The sequence below is a fragment of the Ceratotherium simum genome, chromosome 30 (genome assembly GCF_057802395.1).
Source record: "Ceratotherium simum simum isolate JZ-2026a chromosome 30, ASM5780239v1, whole genome shotgun sequence".
Classification (NCBI taxonomy): Eukaryota; Metazoa; Chordata; class Mammalia; order Perissodactyla; family Rhinocerotidae; genus Ceratotherium; species Ceratotherium simum.
In genome coordinates, this window is record NC_141929.1 from 29,848,648 (window position 1) to 29,869,304 (window position 20,657).

Genomic DNA, 20,657 nt, shown 5'->3' on the forward strand with positions numbered 1-20,657 from the left:
TCTGATGCTCACCTTCCTCCACTTTATATGGGACGCTGCCACAGCATGGCTTTGAAAAGCAGTGCGTCGGTGCTCGCCCGGGATCCAAACCTGCGAACTCGGCGCCGGCAAAGCGGAGCGCGCACACTTAACTGCTTGCGCCACTGGGCCAGCCCCCATTGTTCCCTTTTTTGACATCTGAATTTCTTCTTTTATGGATATTATGCCCCTTGCTCTTAGCGAGCCAGCAAAATTTCCCACAGGATGGAGATCAGGAAGTCGTCTTTGCAGGCTCTGTCTCTGACACTTGACAGCTGTGTCATTCAAGCACCTTAGTGCCTCAGTTCCCTCATCTACACACTGGAGCAGTGACGCCTGCCTTCTGGGTACATTGACATCAGGAAATGTTGCTTATAGTGTCCTTGGAAGCATAAGCACTCCACAGTATGGATCTTTCTGGCTGTGTGGAGGAAGGATTTCTAACCTCTCTTTGCCTGTATTTTCTTGTCTATAAACTCTGTACAATAAGAGAACCTATGTCATGGGGCTGGCTTGAGGATTAAATGAGTTAGCCACATAAGGAGTATTTAAAATAACAACTGGCATGCTGGAGGACTCAGCAAATGTTACCAATCATAATCTGTTTTGAATCTTTAAGATCTGTTATTAAGGCAACCAACAGCTCTGGCCTGGGATGAGTGATGATAGAATCTTAGTATGTCAGGGCTGCAAGATCCTTATATAAATAACTCCACTCACCAGGCCCTGGAAGATTGAGGCCCAGAGCAGGGAAGGGATTCAACCAAGGTCACCCAGTATACTAATGGCTAATGCAGGACTAGAACACAGTTCTTTTAATTTTGCCCCACAAATATTTCATCCCTCACCTGTTGTGTGCCCTAAATGTCTGCCATTTGAATGACTTCTCCTGGTTTACGGAAGTCTCGCATGGACTAGGACACCTGGTTTACGTGGTGTGAACATGGTCACCCTGCAGCCCACCATACGGAGCCCAGGGGAGCCAGGCTGTGTCCAAGGTATGCAGGAAATGGCCCTCTCCCAGGTGTATTTGCAGCCTCCTCTCCTTGACCCAGGGCATCCTGAAGGTTCCAGAAAGGTGACAGGTGCTAGGCCTTCTCCCTATACACAGTCCTGGAAGACCTTAGTGAGCTCAAGGGCCCCCCACCCAGATTCCCAGACAGCCTCCTGCCCATTCCAGTGTCTGCACTCTGGTAAGAGCAGACCAGTCTAACCTCCCGGTCTAAGGTCCAGCCTTACTGCAGGAGACATCTCCTTGCTTAGCTCTGATTGAACTTCAGGAGTTCTTCTTTTCCCTCCCCTCCCAGGTGCTCTCAAATCCCAGTGGTGGGGCAGAAGTCCTCAGGCGTCGATACCAGTAGAAAGGCGAACATTCCTCTCAAGTTTTCTGAAGACTGTCTTTACCTAAATGTTTACACTCCTGCTGACTTGACGAAGAAAAGTAGGCTGCCGGTAAGCAGGGGGACCACTGGTCAAGGCTGGTGAGTTCCAGCCTCCAGGATCTTCTGGTGGAGACTGGAAGAGGATGAAGGCAGTTTGGAGTGGGGACATCACCAGCCAAGGCTGTTTCAGGAGCCCCAGGGCTTTCTTTACCCACCACAGCCAGACCACGTGACCGCAGGAAACGGCAGAGGATAAAAACTTTTCCCTTCTAGGTTCTTTGGCTGGCCTAATAATTAAATTCACATAAGACAGATTAAGAGGAGAAATATAAATTTAATTTTGTACATACAGCAGCTCATAAAAATATGAGACTCAAAAAAGTGACCAAAGCAAGCAGCATTTATACATTTTCGACAAAGAAACAATTAGTTGTGAAGATTTGACAAAGCAAATTGGTTTGGGTTGGGGTAACAAGTTAAAGAGGAAGTAACAAAAGTTGTTTATACGGCCTTCTCAGCCTTGAATTCCCTATCTTTGGTGATAAGGATGCCTTTTACCCTCCAGGTGCAGGGAGGGTACCCTTCACATGGGAGACGTATTTCCTGCTTTCAGGAGACAAAAGAGGGTTAGAGTGCCCTTCTTGCATTTGCTGTTTCCTAAGTAATTTTCTTAAGTAAGTTTATTTCAAAATAATCAGTATACCAAAATGGCATATTTTGGGGTGGCATGTTCTGTTCCCTTTCAACCTCAATTTCCCCTGTAACAGACATAGGATCTTCTGGGGAGTTTGCTGTACATTTGTAGTGTATCTTTCAATTTTTCCAAGTTCTCTTCTGCTAATAGAGGAAGAAGTTTGAATATTCTTGGTTCTAGATTAGGGATCTGATACCCAGAGCAGCTAAGACATAATTTCCAGTAAAGTTAGAACTGGAAGGTATCTTAGAACTGGGCCAACAACCTAAATTTTCCTTTACAGATAGAGAAACTGAGGCCCAGAGAGGGGAAGGTGAGGTCACATATAGGGTTGGAAGAACAAGAGTGCGAGTTGTCTGATCTTCACACTAGTGCTCTTTGACACAGACTGGGAAATTGAGCCTGTGTGTGGCCTGTCCTCAGCACACAAAGATCCCTCTCTGAGGTGTCCAGTGAGGGAAGTGTGGGGGCAGAATGTGGGTCAATCCAAGAAACACTTTCCTTTGCCTCTGGCCAACTATCTGGGACTTTGCTGTAGGTAATTTCCCTCCCTAACTGTCTTTGGCATGGGCTGATGACCCAGTGAGTCAGCATTTCCTGAACAAAAGGAGGCCCAGAGATGGGGCAGGCTTCCAGACCTGGCTGGAGGGAGAAGGTCTGTTGGAAAAGGAAGGGATCCTGGGATGGAGAAGGGAGGGTTGTGAGCACCAGCCATCCTCCAGGACACACCTGGCGTGATGCCCAGGAGTGGAGGTGTCATCTGTGAACTTGTGACTAGAAGTGGCACTGCACAAGGTGGGGACAAATGTTCACTCATTCATTCATTTATTCATTCTTCCCTTATGTACTCAGTGCCCCCATATACATAGCTACACTTGCGGGTTAGGAGAAAGGAGGGATATTATACCATTACCACGGATCCTCTGCCTTTGAGGAACTTACTATCTGGGCTCCACAGACAGAGACTAACTTCAGCAAATCACTGCTGACTGGACTTTGGCTCAGCCTTCACTCAGAGATGACTCAAACTCAGTCCCTCCACCTGGAGGTAGGGAGGCATCAGAGGTATGGGAGGAATAGAGACTCTGGGAACCTGGAGGCAGAGAGACCTCACTTATGGACACAGGATCTGGAACAAGAGTCTCCATTTGAATCCTGGTTCTGCCTTTTACTAGCTGAGAGATGTGGCTCTGTTTCTTCAAAATGGGAATAATCACATATGATTATTGAGTGGTGAATATCAAGCTTTATATCAGTGCCTGACAAAGTACACAAGGCGAGCACTCCTGATACGTTAGTTAGAGTTGAAAGTGTTCAAATAAAATAAACAGCCAGTTGTTTTACAAGCAGAACGGATTTATGCAGCAACAGCAAATAATTGCAATTCAGGACATGCAGTCTATGGCTACCCTTGTGCAAATCTAGAGAAACAAAGGAGAGAAACTTTCTTTTGTGAAGTTGGGAGGGCCTGTTGTAAACACAGAGTCCATTGGAAGAGACTGGGAATTTGAAGTGTAGTGTCTTTCGTTGTCTGAGTTATAGCAGTCTTTCATTGGCTGGCTGAGCTCTTGTTGAACAAGGAGTAATTTCTTCTTTTCTTCTGCTGGGGTAGTAAGCAATATCACTTGGTGTCAGAAATGCAAGGTCTGCCTCTTCCTGTTGGGATCTGTAGGGTGGGTTGAGTGGCATGTGCATGAGAGTTCTCTCTTCTGGCCTCCTGGTTCAATTTTAAATGAGGTTCTTGTTTATTAATTTTCATATTTCCTCTTTGGATCAAGATCTTTCTCTGAAAGCATTTTTGATCAAGAGTCAGGTTTTTCTGGTTTTAATGGACTCTGTCCCTTGATGCCAGGAAGGAACTTTCCTGGGTGTAGTGTCCCACATCAGAGGGAAGGTGAACAGACTGGAAACCCATTGTGGTCACATTTGAGTAATAGGTATAGAAGGGAGACTTCTCAGGCATTTCTCTTCTAAGTCTGTACCCTTCTGATAGGTCTGGTCCAGACACCTTGGGTCTCTCTCATCAGGAGTCATCTCCTTTAATTCTGGGAAATCTTTATCTTTAGGTTACCAGACAGTGTGCAGATCCACTCAGGACTGGGTGCTTTCTTTAGATGTCCCATGAATCCAAGAGTCTATTCCCTGGAGTTTGGCAGCACAAGGATTAGTCAGCAGTACCTCATAGGACCCTTTCCAGCAAGGTTGAAGAGAGTTTCTGGAGTAGTCTTCTCCAACAAACGAAATCTCCAGATTGCAAGGTGTGATGCTTAAGGTCTTCATCTGTGAAAAGACTGCTCTGACAGAACACGGTTATTTTTGATAAAAGCAATTAGGCCCGTACAATATTGAAGTATATCTCCTTTTATCAGCTGCAGATCAAAAGAGTCAGCGACAAGGTGCACTGGGCATCCTATGGCTCTCTCAAAGGGTGAGAGATTATGAGTTCCAAAGGGGGTGGATCTGAGATTTAGAAGGACCAATGGCAATGCTTTTGTCCAAGGTATTTGGAGGGTCTCTAAAAATTTTGCCAATTGAATCTTAATAATGCTGTTAATGCATTCAGTGACACCAGAGGATTCAGGGTGTAGTGAGCACAGTGAAAGTTGTAAAACCAGCCAAAAAGCAATGACTTGTCAGAGCACCTGACTAGTGACATGGATTCTCATTCACTGTGAAGTTCAAGAGGGGTTCCCCAGGTAGGAATAATCTTTTCCAAAAGGACTTTAGCCACAGAAGAGGCAGTAGCCTGTCTACAAGGGAAGGCTTCAGTCCAGTCGGAAAACACGCAGACCATGACTAAAAATATTTATATCCGTGAGGCAGGAGCAACTGTATGAAATCCATTTGCCAAGCCTCGAATGGCCCATTAGGCAATTTAAATGTCTGAGAGCAGTGCAAACAGACTTCTCTGGGTTGTGTTTTGGACAAGTGAGGTAGGCGCTTTTTCAGACTTATTACTATTTTCCCACCCATATTGATTCATGAATGCTATCATTTTGTTGGTGGACCAGTGATTTATGCATGTACCGTGGTTAGGGATGGGAATTTTAGAGTCTCTGGTAAGAATGGGTTGTTATTTGGCCCAAACCAGAGCTTTCTCTTTTTATCAAATGAATATTTGTTGAATTTCCAACCTTGTTTTTCCTTCCCTGGAGCCGATTGTTTCTTCTCGGCAGAAAAGAGAGATCCCAAATAAGGCCTAGAGAGCTTCAAAACACAGAGATACAGCTCCAGATCCAGGAGAAAACTCACCTTCAAACTCCAGGGTAGGCGAGGAAGCAGTAAGCTGAATGGGCTTTGTGGGTACTGCACCTGTTTACCCACCAGCATCAGAGCTTTTGGGCGTCTTCCCTGGATGCCCATATGAGTCACCAAATACAGTTGACCATAAAAAAATAAACAGCCAGTTATTGTACCAGCAGAATAGGTTTATTCAGGAAGAGCGAAGAATTGCAATTTGGGACATGTGGTCTACGGCAAACTATGTGCATGACCAAAGAATGAAAGAGGAGAAATGTTCCTTTATGAAGTTGGGAAGGGCTGTTGTAAACTAAGTGTCCATTGTTGGAGACTGGGAGTTTGAAGTGTAGTGGCTTTTTATTGACTGCATTATGGCACTCTTATTGGCTGAGCTGTTGCTGGGCAAGGAGGATTTCTTTCTTTCAGCTGGGCTGTTAAGAAATATCACTTACCATTGGAGATGCAAAGTATGTCTCTTCCTGTTGGGGTTTGTAGTGTGAACAGAGTGGCACGTGCATGAGAGTTCTCTCTTCTGGCCTCCCAACTCCATTTTAAATCGGGATTCTGTTTATTAATTTTCATAAAGGGAAGATCTTACCTCTACCCTAACAGTAGACCTACTGTACCATGGCCATTGGCTGCCGTGTGCTGGGCGACTCCCCCTGTGGACTCTGGAGCCAGACAGCCTGGGTTCATGTTCTGCTTCTACCACTTATTAGCTGTGTGATCTTGGGCAGATTAAGTGCTTCAGTTTCTCTACCTGTTAAATGGGACAATAGTATTCCCTACTTCATGGGTGGTTTATTTTAGAACTGTACTTGGCACACAGTTCATGTAATGAGTTCTCATTTTTAATTAACAAAATTATTATAATATTATTATTTTAGGCACTCTTCACTTCCCTGCCGCATGAACTCTTTAAATGCAAGAGCCATGAGTCATCAATTGTTTTGTGCACACTCATCCTCAATTTTTATCACAGTCCCTGGACCTGGTTCTCAGATCATGTTAGTCAAATGATTGAATAATTCTTGGAGGAGGTGGTTTTTAGGCTGGGCTTTGGGAGACCAGTGGGATTTGGTGAAACAGAGGAGGCAGAGGGAAAGAATATAAGAAAGAGTTAACACTGGGGGTATGTGTGCTTCTTGAGATAATCACTCACACACAAGAGAAGTTCAATTCGCCATACAAGAGGTAACAAAGATGAAGCTGATATACAAGGGCTGCCCCACGCAGAGAATGCTGCGGTAGGTGAGGGGTCCATGCATACGGATAATGGGAGTGTTGGGGAGAAGATGACACTTTTAGCCTTGGCTGTCCCCATGATAGTGTTCTCAGCATACCCCTCTCAAACAGCATACCCCTAGAAGGAGGTGGCACTGGAGCTGGAGAGACAGGCAGGGCAAGCCAGGGTGCATTGAATGTGGTGGTGGCCTGAACCCCAGCTGGGAGAGTGGGGGAGGAGAGCCACTGCCAGATCCAACTTTGCTGGGGACTGGTGGACTTCGGGCCTCCTTGAGTCATGGCCAAGAGGCAGGCGACCAAACCACACAACCTCTTGACGTCCTTCCCAGCTCTGCTTCCTACATCCAGTATGGTTTCTTCCTCGCTGTCCAGGTGATGGTGTGGATCCATGGAGGTGGTCTGGTGATAGGCAGGGCATCAAGCAATAATGGGCTGCCCCTCTCTGCTCATGAAAACGTGGTGGTGGTGACCATTCAGTACCGTCTGGGCATCTGGGGATTCTTCAGGTAAGATATTGGACTCCCCTCACTGCACATTGGTACTCAAAGTGAGGGTGCTAGGACCCTGCTCTGTCAGCCCTCAAGGGGATCTTTACTGAATTCCCTAGTGAGGCACCCAAGTCCCTTCATAATTTGGCTCCAGCTACCTTCTCATTCCCCAGCCACACTGGTCTATTTCCTTGTTTTGCATGTGCTCTTCCCTCTGCCTGGGATGCCCATTCTACCTGATAAACTGCTATTCATTCTGCAAGGTCCAACTCAAATGTTACCTTCTCTGAAATAGTCATCTCCTCCTTTTTACCTGTGCTGCCCCAGCACATTGCACACCTGTAAAATGACAGTTAGCATGCAGCAGTGTAGTTAGAGCAGCAGTTTATACATCTTACCTCTCATGAGAAATAAGGAAAAGCAGACTCATGGCAGGAGGTTGGTAAATGCTTAAGGGTGAAGGAATGGCTGGCTGGAACTGGGAGGTTTGTGGGGCATCTGACCCCGGTGGAGAACCCTCCCAGGAGGTATGTCAGATCCACTCACCCCATTTTCTTCTGCACTTGGCACATGCATGAGTCAAGACTAGAGTCTTCTCCATCAAGTCTCCGTGGAAACAGGAACCAGGTTTCCTGCAGGACATAGTTACTGTGAGCCTTTTCTGAATGCACCAGCCCCTGCACCCCTGACCCTAAGATGACTGATAGGTGGGCTGGGGGAGGGATGGGCTTCTCCCTAGAAAGACCAATGGAGCTGTAGGAGGGTTATCACAAGTGAGTCAAGACCCAGGATGTATTGCCTTGGTTAAGACTCTTCATCCCTTTCACCTATTGCCTGTTTTGCTGCTCCTCGTTACAGTAAAACTGCTACATTAGCTCTCCCCAGTTCCTCTCTTCTCAGTCTCTCCTCTACCCATGCAAGTCAGGTATTCACCCCGACGACACCACCAGAGTGTTCTGGTTGAGTTCACCAATGACCCACCCTCTCTTGACCCAGCTTTAGAAAACATCCACACATCATCTTGGCAGCATCCACACATGACCTTTCACAACTTTTTGAAATGCTTCCTCTCTTGGCTCCTGGCCGTCTCCTACCTCACAGACTGCTCCTTCTGAGCCCCTTCACTGGAGCCTCCTCCTCCTTGTCCTTGGGCCTCTGTGTGTCTCTCCCTCTCCATCTCCACTGCTGCCCTGAGTGACCTCAGGGGGCACTTTCACAGCTGCCTATTTTTAGCCCCAACTTCTCCTTGTACACCCGGATGCACATCATTAACTTCGTCCTTCTACCTCCTGCTGTCTCCCCTGGACATATGAACGTCAGCTTACACCTCACAGGGACAAACTTAACCCTTGACTCCCACTGCCCCTCCCCCAAATTACACTCCTACTTTCCCCACGGTGCCCTCTGCTCAGCTGCTGGCAGCTCCAACCTTCCTGTTGCTCAGGATAAAAGCCTTGTGGTCAGCCTTGACTCTTCTCTTTTTCTCACACCCCACATCTAGTCGACCAGAAAATCCTCTTGGCTCCACCTTTAAGATTCATTCAGAATCCAGCCCCTTCTCACCTCCTCCCTTGCACCCACCCTAATCAAAGCTCTCTGTGTCTCTTTCCTGCATTATTGTAACAATAATTTTTATACTTTTATAACTCTGCAACTTTTGTACTGTGTCTGATCTGTAGAGTAGCCAGAGTGATCATATAAGATATAAACGGAGTCATGTCCTTCCCCTGCAGTGACTTCCCTCCTTACTTACAGTGACATCGACATCCTTACCAAGGCCCACAGGGCCCTCTCTAGCTGCATGTCCTACACTCACACTTTGTTCACTGGACTCAGGGGCCTTTGCACTTGCTGTTTCTTTTGCTTGGAATTCCCTTCTTCGGATGTTTACAAGGCTCTGTGCTCACTCATTCAGGTCTCTACTCAAATGCCACAGCCTCAAAGAGGGCTTCCCTGGTCATGTGATCTGAAATAGGACCCCACGGCCCCACCTCTGCTTTTTCCCTTAGCAGGTTTTATTTTTCCTGAAAGCACTTTCACTACCTGACATTATATTCTATACTTATCTGTTTATTTGTTTATGTTCTGTAGAGTGAGCTCTGTGTATACAGAGGTTTGCCTATTTTGTTCTCAGATGTGCTCCTGGCAGTTAGAACAGTGTTTTCACGTGGTAGATGTTCAATAGATAGATGGGGATGAAGGACTTTACAGCCCACAACAGAACAATGCTGCAGGAGAGGAAGGCAGGTGAAGACCCCTGTGTCAGGGCTGTGGAAGCCCCATTTTATTCCAGAAGGCTCACCTAGAGCCCCATCTATGGTCCTGAGAGCCCTGTCATGACGTCTCTGCTCCCACCCCACCCTGTTCTCTTACTCACAGCACAGGGGATGAGCACAGCCGGGGAAACTGGGGTCACTTGGACCAGGTGGCCGCACTGCACTGGGTCCAGGAGAACATTGCCAACTTTGGAGGGGACCCAGGCTCCGTGACCATCTTTGGAGTGTCAGCGGGAGGGGAAAGTGTCTCTGTTCTTGTAAGTATTCCTGGCCCTGATGTGGAGACCAGACAATCTAGCGATAGGCACTCTGATTTACAAGACCTGGATTCAAGGCTGACCCCACTCTGCACCCCATCAGATGGTGGAGAGCTAATGGCCAAATTCTCCTAGGCCCCCAGGAAGCTCAGAGCTCAGCTTAGCATCCTGGGACCATAAGAATCTCCAGCTGTGGCTGCAACAATGACATTTCTCCTCTTCTCAATTTGTTGAGCTCTCTCACTCATTCCTAATCATTTTGACATTAGGACTCACATCACTTCTCTTGGGAAGTAGGTATGGGTATCATTTATGAATAAGAAGAGGCAACCATGAGAGTTGGGCAGAGTGTCCTGGTTTGGCTTGAAGCCAGATCTTCATGTCAGGGGGACATGAGCACTAGGAGCAAGTCAGGGGCCTCCTCTGAGGTGGTCTGATGACTTGTCCATGTCCAAGAGGGAGGGCAGCAGTCTGTGGACTGAGGGATGGAGCTGGGCTGGGGAAGTTGCGTGAGACGGAGTAGGGGTCAGAAGGTGGGACTGGGAGGGATGGGAAAGGGATGTGGGACACAGACATGACCTGGGAGCCTGGTGTGGGGAATGGGGCTGAGGGAGACACTGAGGGAAGCAAAGATGGAAAACCAGATTAGAAGGTGCTGGGAGCTGTGGGGAACCCTGCAAGTGCCTCACAGTTGAGCAGAGGGTCAGCACTATTACTGTATTTTTAAAATATGTATTGGTTTCATAGTTGAATACTCAGAGGGAAATGTTTTTGTATCTTATAAAGTGGTGAAAAAAGAAAAGTATAGATAATCCTAAAGAAGAAAAGAGCCATCCATAATCTCATTATACAGGGATACTCATCATGGACATTTTGAGACATATAACATGACTTTTGTCATGTTTGACATGACTCACTCTATCTATCTATCCATCCATTTGTCTATCATCATCTGTCTGTCTATCTATCTATCTATCTATCTATCTATCTATCTATCTATCTACCTACCTATCTACCTATCTCTCTGCCTACCTATCTATCTATCCATCTAATTATCTTGGATTTCTTTAAACAAAAAAACCTTCCTTAACATTATAATACAACATAAATATTTCCCTACCCATTAAGCATTCTACCATAATTTTATTTTTTAAAGTTGTGTAGTATTCCATGGTAAGAATGAAAAGTAGCTTATTTACCCCAACTTATAATATTGGATCCTTGCATTATTTCCAATTTTTACTCTTTTAAACAGCAAAAGCGTTCTTAGAAACCATTGTGTGCCTCCATGATTATTTGTCTTAGGATATATTCTGAATAATGGAAATACAGAATCAGAACTGTGTCTCTAAAGTGTGGCTGGGAATTGCTAAGTGTGATTCAGATACTTTTATTGTTAAAATTAGTGTGTGCCACATGTGTCCTGTTCTGCCCCTCACTCTGTGCACCTAGGTTCCTCCAGTTGATCCAGGTTTTCTTGTGGAAGCTGGGTCCCAGGGTCAGCCAGGGGAACAGGCCAGGCCCGGTGAGGACATGTCTTGTCCACTGAGCCCCAGGGTCTCCAGGGGAATGGTCCAGGGCAGAGCTGTGGATGGGGGTAGCCCTTGAAGACCCCTTCCCGTGAGCATAAACTCTCTTCCTCTCCCTCCACTCCCAGGTGTTATCTCCACTGGCCAAGAACCTCTTCCACCGGGCCATCTCTGAGAGTGGAGTGGCCCTCATTCCTACCCTGTTTAAGAAGGACTCGAAGGCCGCAGCGCAGGTAGGTCTCACACTGGACCACCCCTGCACCCTTTGCTCTGCTCTCCTGGAGTCTTCAGGGGCCTTTCCTGCCATTGGATCCAGCTGACATCCTCAAAGAATAACAGAAGTGAGAGTGGCTGAGCGAGAAGGACAAGGAGACCCCTCATCCAGTCTCCCAGTTATCCAGCTGAGCAAACTGGGCAGAGAGTGGAGGCAGCTTGTCAAGGTCAGAGAGTGATCGGGGCAGAGCTGGAACTCAGGGTCATGACTCTGCACTGTCAGCTCAGGGCACTGTCCACTGACAACACTTCCCAAAGTGTGCCAAGGTGGGGGCCGTGCCAGACAGTGGGCAGTGGAGTGTCACTGTGTCTTGTCTCGTTCAGGGTCTGAGTTCTGGTGAACCCGCCTCCAGCCTGTGGGCCTGGAGTGGTCCCTCTCTGAGGACCTTGTGACGGGGTGGTTCCTGGAGAATTCATTCACTGGTTCATTTGTTTATTCATTCATTCACTCAGCAAATAATTTTGATATAGCCAGACATCTAGCAACCTCATGAAGCTTCCATCCTAATGGAAGAGACAGGTTAATGCTTACATAATCACACAAATTATAAAATTATAAAATGTAGACAGTGTCAAGAGCAATAAGGCCGAGGTACCTGAGGTCATAACAGAATCCAAAAGGAACACTTAGTCTAATGAGTAGGGGGAGGTTATCAGGAGAGGCTTCCTGAAAACATGATCAAGGAGTTGAAGTCATGAGTATGAACAGTTATTTACTTGGTGAGAAAAGAATATTCTAGAAAGAGGGAACAGCATGTGCATATGTTCTGTGGCAGAAGGAAGTAGAGAGTTAGCAAGAGTGAGAAACGCTGATGTGGCCAGAGCAGAAGGAACAGAGGGAACATGGAGTGAGCTGAGGATGGGGACACTGCAGGGGCCATGCTGCACAGGACCCTGTGAGGACTTTGTCTTTATCTGGAGGCTGTTAGGAAGCCAAGGAAGAGTGAGCAACAGGCGGCTCTGCTGAGGTTGCCCACTGGAGTCAGTGATGTGGAGAGTTTGGTAGGGCTGTGAGAGCTGGCTTCCTGGAGTGGTGGGCGCAGCAGCCAGACTTAGAGGGGCTGGAAAGTAGGAGAGGAAAGGAAGACACCAGCAATTTTTAGAACTTTTGAGAGGGATTTGCAGAATTCTTTGGTTGTAAACAACAAAAGCCCACTTGACAAGACTTAGTTGAGAAGGGGTAATTTATTTAAAGGAAACAGAGGTGGAAGAGATGGGCCTGGATTTCACTATCAAATTGGAACCAGAAATTGCCAAAATTAAGGGAATCTAAGACTCTTATTCTTGCTCCTTCTCTCTCTCTCTCTCCTCTACTTCTCTCTGTGCCTTTCTTTTTTATTCAACAAATACATACTGGGCATTGATTCTGTGTCAGACACTGTCCTAGGCTCTGGGGAGCCCTACACACTCTCCATGGCCCCACCATCATGGAGCCTGCCTTCTCTCCATCTGCATCTTCTCCTCTGGTCACTTTGTAAGTGATTTTCCAGATGCCAAATGGCTAGGAAGTGGATGAGCTGAGATTTGAAACCAGACAGTGTGATTCTGGACTCCATGATCTTAAGCCCCACTCCATGCTGCCTCTCCTTAGATGTTCAGCTCTGAGATCACTGTGCCCATTTTAAGAGAAATAAAGTAACAGAGACAGAGGATGTGTAATTGGCATGACTGGGACCAGGACCCACACCTGCGGGTCTAGCACATTTTCTGTCACCTCCTCTGCTGCTCTTAGAAATTGAGGTTGGGATGGAACACCTCTTATTGACCAAGGGAAGGGACATGGCTCTTGAATTCTGCTGTCACCTGTGATCTCTGCAGAAAATTGCCATCATTGCTGGGTGTAAAACCACCACTTCGGCTGTCCTTGTTCACTGCCTGCGCCAGAAGACAGAGGAGGAGCTCCTGGAGACGATGCAGAAGATGGTAGGTGCTTCCACTCTCCTGGCCACACAAGACCCCACCCTGTAAACTTGGCCCCAGGCTTCATCATTTCAAACTACCTGTGACAGTGTCTCCCCTTGGGAGCACTGTCAGCCTCTGGATCTGAATGGAGAATTTGTTTTGTTGTTGTTATGAAATATCTCAAATGTTAGCTAAGTCAAAAAATAACATAGTGAACAGTGATGTAATAATCCCCCAGCTCCTCAAAACTTAGTTTTCTCCATTCTTTTTTTCAGAGATTTTTTTTTTTTTTTGGTGAGGAAGACCAGCCCTGAGCTAACATTCAATGCTAATCTTCCTCTTTTTGCTGACGAAGATTGGCCCTGGGCTAACATCCGTGCCCATCTTACTCCACTTTATATGGGACGCCGCCACAGCATGGCTTGGCAAGCAGTGCATCGGTGCGCGCCCAGGATATGAACCTCCGAACCCCGGGGTGCTGCATGGGAGCGCGCGCACTTTGCTGCACTACTGGCCCCTCAGAGATATTTTTAAAAAATTAAAAATTAAAACATTACGTATTCCCAAAGGTAACTACCATACTGAATTTTAGGGATAGGGATATTACGAACAAAGATTTTCAGGACAGTTGTCACAATTTATCTTAGCTAATTTAGAAACTACCTCGATTATAACCCATGGTGGCTCCATTTTCTAGATTTTCTGAGACTCTACCTCAAGTGTTCTAGAATAACTATATGTCCACCCCCTTGTCCATTCAACCAACCATCCATCCATTCATCCATCCTTTCATCATCTTATTATCCATCTATCCATCTACTTATCCATCCAATTCATCTATATCCTTTCATCAATCTAATGTCAATTCATCCATAACTTTCATTCCTCTATTAACAATCATTCTTGCATCATCCACCCATCATATATTTACTCTGTCATTCATCCTTTCAAATACAATGATCCATCCATCACCTATATGCTAGTTATCATCTACCTATCCATTTATGCATCCAATTCACTCATACTCCATATATTGACCAACTCCATCCATCCATCCTTTCATCCATCCACCCACCATCCCTCCATACACCATCCATCCATCCATGCTATGTATATGGGGCGGACAACAGGGAAGGTGATGCAGACATGAATCGGATGTAGTCCTTGTGCAAAAAGACCCATCCAAGGAGAAAAACACTATATGCTTAAATGGGCTAAGTATGGTGGGAGTATAGAGAGGAGAAACAATTATTATAGTCAGCAGGGATGCTTCACACAGAAGGTATCATTTGAGGATTGATGGATGGCTGTGGCAGTGGGTCATCACAGGGACAGACACCCAGAGAATACAGCATCTATGGCCAACAGGAAGTATTCCCTTTGTGGGAGAAGGGTTTGAATGTGAGCCCAGGAGTAACTTGAGCCCCTGGACTCTCTATCTGGACCCTGGGCTCCTGAGGACACTCCTGGATGCCCATGGACAGGCCTTTAGAAGTGGACTCTGCTCTATTTCCATGGGGTGACTCCAATGTGGCCTGGGGGCTTGGATCCTGGTTTCTCTGGCTCAAATAAAGTGACTAACGTGTTCAAAGAATAAAAACATGACTGTTTCCTGATGCCTGGAAGTGGCAAATTTATTTCACCAATTCTCCATGTGGCACAAGAGGAACCAGCATTTAAGGGGAGAGTTGGTGATTTTGAGAAAACCCAGAGAACATAAGAGCCCATGTTATCCTTCTGAGATTTTCTGAGAACATGTGGAAGTGTTTTCATGATTACCCACTGTCCTCAAAACATGCACACACACACACAGTGTCTGGTATGGCTGCAACATATAACAGAGGGACCCTTATTGGTCACTTGCTGCATGCTGGTCCGACCTGTTAGCCACAGTGTAACATTGCAATCAGGACAATCTTTGTGAACATACAACATAGAGAAACATAGTGTTGGGTGAACTTCCATGAGCTTGTATGAGTCAGGACTTTCTAATGCAAGAGGATAAAACTCATCTCAAATTGCTTTGAGTAGAAAGAGGAATGCGTTGTAACAGACTCTTCAGGTAACTAAATGAAAACTAAACTACACTTCAGGAGTAGATGGCTTCAGGCACGGCTAGATCCAGATGTACATATGATATTTTTAAAAATCTGTCTGGCCCCTAGGGAAGTTAAAGACAGCATCAGCCCTCTATATTTAGATCCTATCTGCTTAGTAACGCTGCTTCCCCTAATCCCAGCAAAAGTTTTGGGGTAAACTCTATTGAACTGACATAGGCACATGCTCATCCCTGAACTAATCTCTGTGGTCAGGAGATGGAGCACCCCAGGTCACATATAGATGCCTGGATTCATGGAGTAAGAAGGGAGAAGAGGGAGATCCCCCAAGGAAAATTGGGGTGTCATTACCTGGGGGGAACAAGAAGGGGAGATGGATGGAGGGCAGGGCAGGCACACCCATAAACATCCTCTCCAGAGCTCTCTCACCCATCCTACATCCACACCCTGCACTCAGGCCCAGGGGAGCCAGTGTCCAGCTTTTCTGCCTGGAAGCCTTCTCATCACATCCTCTGCCTTTGTCTTCACAGAAAATTTTCACTCTTGATTTACTTGGAGACCCCAGAGAGGTAAGGACCTTTAGTTTCTGTTTTTGATTTTTGCTGAAGAAGATTCCCTCTGAGCTAACATCTGTGCCAATCCTCCTCTATTTTGTATGTGGCTCACGGCCACAGCATGGCTGCCTGTGAGTAGTGTGGGTCCATGCCCCAGAATGGTATCCAGGCTGCTGAAGGAGAGCTTGCTGAACTTAACCACTAGGCCACAGGCCCGTCTTAGGACATTTGGTTTCTTGATTACAGGTTTTAAGTCTTGACACCTTTAAGCTCCATTTACATGTGAATGAAAGAATTCCCCCTGTGGACTCACAGTAACTCCCTGTGTTAACATTGCTGAGGCCCAGAGGCGGGCAGTGACTTCCTTGGGTAACACAGCCAAGAGCATCAGACATAGGACTGGAACTCCTTTCCCTGACTCCCAGTCCAGTGCTTCCTGTCACTAACTCTGTGTCCCCTGGGCCCAGGCTACTTTGCTCACTTCTTATATACATTTCCTGCTCCTTAAAATGCCCCGAAGGGAAAAGTCTCGAGTGAAACTTCCACTATGGGGAGGTGGAGATAACTGGATAAGGGGTTTCTTCAGGAGCCTTCATTGAGGGGCCCAGATCTTCCCCTGGAGACTGCTGGCTTGATTATCTGTGCAAGCTGCACTGTCTGCAGGGCCGTCAGGAAGGGAGCCCAGAGTCTCAGTCCTGAGGACACCGACCTCCTCCCAGCCACGCAGGAAACTCCAGCAGTATCCTCCCATGTCCTTCCTCCTCCCCTCCTACCTTCCAACACATTTCCACATCCCAATGGCATTACCATCCTACACTCCTGTCCCCTCCCATCTCTCCCTGGGGATGGTAGCACTTATCTTAAGAGGTGTTGTGAGGATTAAGTGAGATTCATTCAGTCATTCATCAAAGATTTAATTAGCACCTACTATGTGCCAGGACCTGATTCAGGAGCTGGGGATATAGCAGCGAAACAGGCTAAACAGAGGCCATCCCTGCCTCCTGGAGTGAGGGAAGAGTCAATAAACAGACAAGTGAAATACATAGTGTGTGTTGACAGTCAGCATTAAGGAGAAAAAGTAATTGGGAAATGGGGCTAGAGTTAGCCAGTTGTTTGAATTTACATGGCAGGGTTGGGAACGGTCCACGAGAAGGTGACATTTGAGATGAGTTCTGGAGGTGGAGAGGAAGCCAGCTGTCAGGGACACTGCAGGAAGAGTGTTTCAGGCAGAGGGAAGAGAAACTGCAAAGGCCCTGAGGCAGAAGGCCAGTGTGGCTGGAGTGCAGGGAGTGAGGAACAGGCCTAGGGCTGAAAAGGGAATGGGAAATGGAGGGTGGTCCTTTATAGGATTAGGATTTTGATTCCAAGTGTGATGGGAAATCTTGGGAGGGTTCTGAAGAGAGGAGTGGGTGACCTTGGATTTCCCAAATGGGTTGTTTGACTGCTGTGTTGAAATAGAAGGTAGGGAAGGGGCAGAGCAGATGCAGGGACACCAGCTGGGAATCTACTGCACTGCGGTAATGCAGGCAAAGGATCATGGCGGCTTGGACTAGCTCACAGCATAGGGGGTGGAGAGAAGGGGTTGGTGCCTGGATATTCTTGAAGTGACATTTGAGAGAATTTACTAATGGACAGGATGTGGGGTGTAAGGAAAAGAGAAGGGGTAAGGCAGGCCCCTGGGCTTTTTGTCCTGAGCCAGGTGATGCACGAGGCCCACCCGGGGCAGCCACTGGCACCCACTCTGGACAGCGGCGACTCCTGCCATTCTCACGGGTGCTGGCGTCACTCAGCCCCCACTGGACGCAGCCCTGATCGGGCCCTCATTGTCTCTCCTGGACTTTCACCATCTTCCACCTCTACTGTCCCTCCCACTCCAACACCCCATGGTGCTGCCAGACTCACCGTTGTAGACCCAGGTCAGGGCGTGTCCCCCCTTCTTAAAAGGCTGACCTTCCTGAGAAGACAGACCCCCTCACCCCCATGGAGTTATCCTTCAAAACACATCTGAGTCCCTGCTCTGTGCAGACACTGTGCAGAGAACGTGCTGCACCATCTGCTCTCTCTCTAGTCCACGCCCCACAGCTTCCTCCAAACCCAGGACTCTCGGGGTCTGAGGTTCCTGGGATTAGTCCTGCACAGTGACACCTTTTTCTCTCTGTTCACTCTGTTCCCACTGTCTGGAACACTGTTCACTCCCCAGAGCCCACGGGATGGCAGGCACCTCCTCCCTGTGGCCTGCCCTGAGTCCTCCTTCCAGAAGGATTTGTTCCTCTTGCTGGCCTCCTGGAACCCCGCTTTCTGAACTGCACAGCCTTTTGAAGAGAACAGTGGTGACACCACATCCTTTTCCCCCTATTTTCAGTCACGTTGTGTTAGGATTTGGGCCCTTGTCCTGCTAAGTCAGATCACTTGACAGAACTTCCCCTGTGCAGCCAGAACGGGCTTGTCGTTCACTGATCCTTGGAGAGCAGATGCAGGTCCTGGAATTCACAGGGTCTCAAAGCCTGTGGGTTGTCCAGTTTCACCTGCCATCCAGGTGGGGAACATGGCACATGGAGCTGGTGGCCGTGTGAGGGATCTGTAACAGCACTGCTAATGAACAACATCCAATGTTTATCCACCCCTTTCCACCTACCAGGTACTGTGCTGAGCATTTTGCGAGTGTTCAATCATTTAAGCCCCACAGCACTCTATCTTATAGATGAGGAAACTGAGGCACAAACAGGTGAAATTACTTTTCCAAGATACTAGCTAGTAAGTGGCAGAGCCAGGTCTCAAGGCCAGAGAATCTTGCTCCAAAATCCATGCTCTTAACAACTTCTGTGACCAAATATGAAACTTATCTGCCCAGAACCAGCTTCCCAGATGGTGACACATGGGTCAGACTCTGCTGAATCTCTGACATGTAAACATTTTTCATCAAAGGTAAAACCTGAAATGAAGACATTTATCAACACAACGTGAGCCCATCCCTGCTTCTTTTTCTCCTGCTCTTCCTCTCTGATGGGGAGTCAGGTCTCGGTTTAAGCCCCTTGAGTGATGAGGAGCTCACTACCTCCTGGAAGCAAACCACTCATCAAGAATAGCTCATGTTTAAATGCAGATACACAAATACAGTCAGTTGTCTTTAATTGTGATTCTGCATGTGTGAATTCACCTACTCACTGAAGTTTATTTGTTACCCAAAATCAATACTCGAGGCACTTCTGTGGTCATTCGCGGAGGTGTACAGAGGGGCAGAAAGTTTCAGTCGCACAGTGACACATAACGTTCCCATCTGAGATCAAAGACGGCAACGCTCTGTCTTCCTGCTTCATCTCCCATACTATTAACAAGTGTCCTTTTCACGGTCTACTTAGTGCTACATTTTTCACACTTTTATGCTTTCAGTTGGTAATTTTGCTGTTTAAAATGGCCCCCAGCACAGTGCTAAGTGCTCTCTAGTGTTCCTCAGCACGAGAAGGCTGTGATGTGCCCAACATGTGAGAAAAACGTGTGTTAGATGAGCTTCATTCAGGCGTGGGTTACAGCGCTGTTGGCTGTGAGTTCAGTGTTAATGCATCAACTGGGCAGCACATCCAGAAAAGGAGGAGGAAATTTGCCCTGAGGCCCCTCTGGAAATGTTGAAGTAACATCTGTAGCTGTGATGAGGCTGTGGAAAAGCGGCTACAGTTGTGGTTTCATGAGATGATGATAATAAAAATCACAGTGGACGGCACTGTCACGAGGCTGAAGGACATGAATTCACAGTCACATTACCCGAGGCTGGAAAGTGTAAGCCCTTCTCAGCTGGTGTTTTCTTATAAATAAGAACTACAAATAACTAATTATTTGTAAGGAAGGTGTCTTATGTAAGGGATCTTTAAACACACATAAAACAGGGTTGTTGAAAATGTGACCAGAGGCTCCCAGGAACCTAAGCCTGTATTTCCCCTGGGGACAATGGCTCAGTGTCACTGATTGAAAGTCACAGAGACTTTATAGAACTAAACCACCACGAATAATGAGAAATGACTGTAGAGAGAGAGATACACATAGACATACATGTACTTCAATTTGAAATATACATAAATATGTACATATGTTTATATATCTGAATACTTAAATACATACTTATAAACATATGAAAATATGTATATATACATATACATATTATATATGTGTGTATGTATATATATTCTGATTTGTTAGAGACTTGCCCCCATCACCTGACCACTGTTAGCCCTGGGTGAAGTTCTGTCCTCTGGGATTACACAGACTTAGTCCCCTTTGTTGGGACCCTGAGTTCTGTGGTCACCACCCTGGGCACACAGGTCTATGGTTCTGGCCTCTCGCTCAGACAGGTGGAGATAGGGAGGCAGGTGTTCCCTCAAGAGAGCATAGCACAGACACTATGCTCCCTCTTCCCCAGAGTCATCCCTTCCTGCCCACTGTGGTTGATGGAGTGGTGCTGCCAAAGATGCCTGAAGAGATTCTGGCTGAAAAGACATTCAGTACTGTTCCCTACATCGTCGGAATCAACAAGCAAGAGTTTGGCTGGCTTCTTCCAACGGTGAGAGTGTCAGGGCCTCTTAGACTCGCCTCCCCTGCCCTTCCTATCACCCTTCCCATCTGTGGTCACAAGAATTCCTCCTTCTCCAGACCCCCTCAGGGTCCAGGGCCGCTGTCCCTTTCACACAAGTTGACGTTTACACAGAAACGTTCTCCGGGATGGCCCGACTGTCACCTGGGTGTGTGGCCCT

At 47.0% G+C, this 20,657-nt stretch overlaps 1 protein-coding gene across 2 annotated transcripts in view; it reads left to right on the plus strand.

The window, feature by feature from the left end:
- The window catches only part of LOC101387217 (liver carboxylesterase-like), a 34,008-nt gene that overhangs the window by 5,515 nt on the left and 7,836 nt on the right, over positions 1-20,657 (plus strand). For both annotated transcript variants that reach the window (XM_087420235.1, XM_004431617.3), the window contains exons 3-9: positions 1,326-1,470; positions 6,952-7,085; positions 9,447-9,600; positions 11,258-11,362; positions 13,221-13,325; positions 15,892-15,930; positions 20,327-20,467. In XM_087420235.1, coding sequence (XP_087276361.1) covers positions 1,326-1,470; positions 6,952-7,085; positions 9,447-9,600; positions 11,258-11,362; positions 13,221-13,325; positions 15,892-15,930; positions 20,327-20,467 — 823 coding nt within the window. The remainder of the gene's footprint in view (positions 1-1,325; positions 1,471-6,951; positions 7,086-9,446; positions 9,601-11,257; positions 11,363-13,220; positions 13,326-15,891; positions 15,931-20,326; positions 20,468-20,657) is intronic.